This window comes from Poecilia formosa, unplaced genomic scaffold (assembly GCF_000485575.1).
Source record: "Poecilia formosa unplaced genomic scaffold, Poecilia_formosa-5.1.2 Scaffold851, whole genome shotgun sequence".
In the NCBI taxonomy this organism is placed as follows: domain Eukaryota; kingdom Metazoa; phylum Chordata; class Actinopteri; order Cyprinodontiformes; family Poeciliidae; genus Poecilia; species Poecilia formosa.
In genome coordinates, this window is record NW_006800790.1 from 72,209 (window position 1) to 77,160 (window position 4,952).

General features: G+C 35.5%; 1 protein-coding gene across 1 annotated transcript in view; it reads right to left on the reverse strand.

Annotated features, from left to right (window-relative positions):
• Positions 1–1,221, reverse strand: part of LOC103131837 (endothelial PAS domain-containing protein 1-like) — a 13,259-nt gene extending 12,038 nt beyond the window's left edge. Inside the window, exon 1 of the mRNA XM_007543570.2 lies at positions 1,082–1,221. Coding sequence (XP_007543632.1) covers positions 1,082–1,175 — 94 coding nt within the window. The 5' untranslated portion in view covers positions 1,176–1,221. The remainder of the gene's footprint in view (positions 1–1,081) is intronic.
• Positions 1,222–4,952: the final 3,731 nt, after the last annotated feature.

Genomic DNA, 4,952 nt, shown 5'->3' on the forward strand with positions numbered 1-4,952 from the left:
GAGAGAGAGAGAGAGAGAGAGAGAGAGAGAGAGAGAGAGAGAGAGAGAGAGGGAGAGAGAGAGAGGTAATCCTCACATATACAGTAATTTATGTAATTTTAGCATTAATGTAATGTTTCTGAATTATCAGTGTAAAATGGGAGATGTGTAAAGATTCTTTACACGTCTCCCATTTTAGCTGGCAGGTATACAACCTGCCAGCTTCTCACAACAAACTCTCAGTCATTTGCTCAACTAGCAGATAACAAGGGACATTTAAACTTTCTAAAAATGATTCATTTGATCACAAATATACTCACAGAATAATAATAGATACAAATTAGTTTGAAACTCTGAGCTTTTATATCTCTTTATAGTTTTTTTATAACCTTGAGACATTTTTAAGGGAAATAATATGCTCTCAGGTGCTTTTCTGATTCAATCTTGATTGTTTTTGGATAAAGAAATCATAACATTTTTGGATCGAAGCAGCTGTGATTATACGTTTTCTCAAACTGATAAAACTTTGAAAAAATGCGGTAATAGATGTTTTTAGAAAACAATAAGGGATGACAAATGTTATCCCTTATTAATGGATAATAAGGGACGACGTTATCACGTGGCAAACACCGCCACGTGATAACGTCATCCCAGCCAGTATTCTCTAGCTTGCTTAGGGTATAATAGCTGTGGTAACTAGGCTGTTATAACACCCAGTTACCACAGCTATATTAGCAGCTAGTTACTGCTAGCTTCAACTGCCTCAAGTCACAGACCATAATAAAGATGAGAAAAAAAACACACAGAATATCCAAGATTAAACAGTCATCCCACGACAAAATTTAAGCCCTGAGATTTAATGTATTTAAGGTTAACTTAAATCTTCTAAAGGAATTTAAGACAGTTTAAGGATGTGTGAACAACCAGGAATCTCCAGCTTTCAAATGGATCTGGCGAAATCTCAGTCTGGCTGTGGGACTTTTTAACACAACTTTTAGAGATTTCTGAAGATCGTAAAATTTACATTTTTAGTCCCAAAAAAAAAAGAAAAAAAAAAGACTTTCTAATGGAATGAGAATTAGCTTGAAGATCTGTGACTTACAGTTATGGTGGCTCTTGGTGATGCTGTCTGAGTCAAGGGCGTGGTAGAACTCATAGACTGATCGACCCAGCAGGTCCTCAGGGGTGTAACCCATCAACTCTGTCACCCTGCAAAGCACACACACGTTTAATCATGTTATCACTCTCACAATTAATAATACTACACCACATCACACTCCTCTGCGCTTCAAAAGGCATCACGCATGATTTCAAAATCAAACAGAATAGTTTGATATTATTCCAAGAATCATTCACATTCTCTGCCTGAGAACGGTTAATCTCTCCGTCACTCTCATCACAAGTTCATCTCCTTAATGAGGACTCCACCAGCAGCTCTGGTTGACTTAAGGGAAGAAATCCCCTTTGTCATTTACTTCTGTCTAGCTCTTTTCAGCACATCAGTATATAAGGGTTGGAAGAGAAATATAGGATTAAAATACAATGTTTAAGGTGCAAACTGATACACAGAAAAAGTTTTATCAAATTACAACAAAATTTATTGGGATTTCATATGACTGGCCAACTCAAAGAAGCATATGATTGCAAAGAGGAAGGGATATTTTAAATTGATGAATTTCACATAACAAAAATAGCATTTTATATTGTGTCCCCTTTACTGAGATGCCCGATAATGCATTCCAGTGCATTGTAAATAGAATACATATTTAAGTTATAAAATTGTTCACAGTCTAAGATTTAATCCAATTCAGAATCTGAAAAGTTGCTGTTCATACACTCTCCTAATCCAATTTAACTAAGTCTGAACAACTTTACAATGTAAAGGATAGAAAAAAACATCAGTTTCTAGACACGTAAAGCTGGTTGAGACATTTCTGAAATAAATGTGGATCTTTTGCATTAATTGCAGCAAAATCTGTGTCTATAAAGAACAGTAGAACCTGGAAAGCTGAAAACAATAATTTCTAGATTTTATTAGTCTTTTTTACAGTGTATGTCTGTTCCCCTCCACTTTACAATCAGGCTTGTGCTACTTCATAAATCCCAATTCAATAAATTAAAGTTTTAAATTGCAACAAATACTTTTGCATAAAAAAATACCAAGAATAAACAAGCACTGGACAAATGTTACTAAAGTAGCCATTAAAGAACAAATGGGGATAAACTTTCATACAATGTTAACTATTCTGTAAAAGACATGTGATAGTTGTTGTCATAATGACATGTGAGCATCCTTGTTTAGAGTTTCTGATTCTTTTACATTATTCATATCCATCTGGTAGTTTGACATGAGTTACAAAGTCAATCCATTGCATAAAGCTGATGTGCAGGTTTTAAAATCTGTGGCAAGACTTTTAAATGTCTGTTCATACTAAACTGGAGCTGATTTACAAAGAGGAATAAGCAAAACTCTGGGTTTCCAGATGTGCACAGCTGGTAGAGAGACACTCCAAACGTAGCTTAAACTGGATTTTATGTTGGGAGCTCAAACATACCCAGCCTCGCAAAGTTTTTCCTCCCCTTTCGCCTTTTCACATTTTGTCACAATACAACCAACAGACTTCATTCATTAAAATGTGAAAATTGTATGTATTCCACCTCAAGAATATGTTGAACTTTTTACGCCTTTCACTATTCTTACAGCCGTTTCCTCTCTTATTATTGGACTTATCTGTTAGCTGTTTGGGTCAATTTTAAGCCTGCTATAAATCAAAAGCATCAGGTCAAAGTTCACTGGTGGAAGAGACTCTTCCCAAAATAAGAGCTGAACCCAAACTCTCAGCAGGAAATGACCCAGGAGCCAAGGATTCAGGAAGCTAAACCACAAAAAGAGGAAAACTAAAAAATAAAGAGCTTAAGGAAACAAGATAAAAATAAAATAATTGTATATAGCCTTTAGCTTTACTTTTTCCATGTAAAGCTAAAGCATGTTTTTGTGGTCAAACTCTCGAAAGAAGGATATAACTGTTCTCGAGTTTATTTACAAGTTTTCTTAAAATGGAAACATTAAAGATTTAACACATTTTTACTCTAGAATCGTGGTGGCAGCAGCTCTGCTACATTCGTTCTGATTTGTTCTTTTACTTACTGGCATTGCAGTTTTGGAAAATTACTCTTTTTGGTCTGGGATGCTGTGCAGCTCTTTACTTTGTCACTTTCAGATAGTTGCCATGACAAAAAGGTATTGTTTATACTTTGTAGAAGCTAGACAGCATCTCAAAAGCTCTAATGATATCTGAACTGCCATATCTGAACTATAAAGTGTTATGATTTCTTGTTTTCTGTTGCATAAAGAAGCCTGGCATTCACCCTGGAATGGCTTTGTTTCACTCTACTGAAATGCTACTAAAACAGAAAACAGAGTTCTCTTATAGTCTGCAGCTGAATCAAGCTGCAAAAGAGTGAGAGAGAGCAGGACTTCAGCACGTAACAGGAAGGCAGAAGAGCAAAATTAATCTGTTTCAGCTCTTTCAGCCTCTGTGATAGGCTGCCTTTTGAAAACTTAACAGTTAATGTAAAGGTGTGTGTATTTTCAGAAGAACACACAAAGATTGCTGTTTAATAATGCTGGTCTTGCCAGTTTAAAATCTCAAATGCACATATGTGCTAAAAATAGATAGTATCAAAATTAGTGTATTTCACAAATCTTCAATGGAAACACCTTTTTCACATCACATGAGTCATGTGACCAACAACTAGTGGAAACCTGGAGAAGACAACAGGAAGTGGTTGGAGGATGACGGCGCCGCATGGTTTCTAATGAATGATCGCATGAACAACCTTATTCACATGTGATTTTAACTGTGTTTCTTATTTAATAGTATGCCGCAATTGTGAAATTGTGTCTGTTCGACATTAGCAGAATATTGACAAAGTTTTGCATGCATTTGTAATGTAAACACAGTTGGTGAAATATACTATCGTTTAGGCTCTATTTATATAGAACAAAGAGACTGATATTTAAAGTAAGTAAGACTGCCTGTAATCGTCAAAAGCTGAAAGATGCTTAAAATGAAATACTGTAGATATCGCCTGGAGATGTTCGTTTATGACTGTATGAGAACATTCTGTCATTTAATTAAATTAATTTTATTTCTTGAAGTGTCATCTGCAGATTCTGGCTGATTCCCATTATACCAGGAATAAAACATAACATTTTTCTTGGTTTTCCCGAGAAAAGTTAAAACGTTTTAAAATCCTAAAAATCATCTACAGACATTTTTCTTCTTTGAAAGTTCACAGAGGTTTTTCAGAATTAATATCTTATTGGAGCTCATTTTATAATTTTAAAGCTTGAAGTGACATTCAGTGTTTAAACACAAATCCTCATAGATTTCAAAATGTAGAGGTTTATTTGTTTTAAGATGACAGATTATCCAATATGGGGATTTATGGAGGAAACCTCATATACTTTCAGATGCAAACCTTGATGGGAATTAGTTAATATTAATCACTAAATTGTCAAAAAAGAGAAAACTTCCAACTCTTACTAAAGACTATGCAAGCTGTGCAAAAGGAGGATTTTGGACTAGCTGACACTTGTTGAAGCAATGTTCTTTCTCTTTCTTTTCCTCCTCTTCTCTTCACCTCTCCTTTTTTGTTTTCCATCCAGCAGGCGGTCGCACTGCCAGAGCCGGGCTAAAGAAACACTCTGTCCTGTTCTCTAATGAGACCCTGTCCTTGCAGGGCCTGCATACCCACCCAGCTACGCATTTGCGTAATTAGAGAAAAGATTCAAGCAGCTATTAAACTGGACTTAAAAAGGTCAAAAAATAAAAACAAATGCATGAAAGTAAGCTTGTTGTTTTTATAAAAGCTCACACTTTCCTTCAGGTGGGAACCTTTGTGCTACATGAGCACCTTGATACGGTTATATGCGTGAGTACGTATTGTGTAACTCCAGTTTCTGCAAA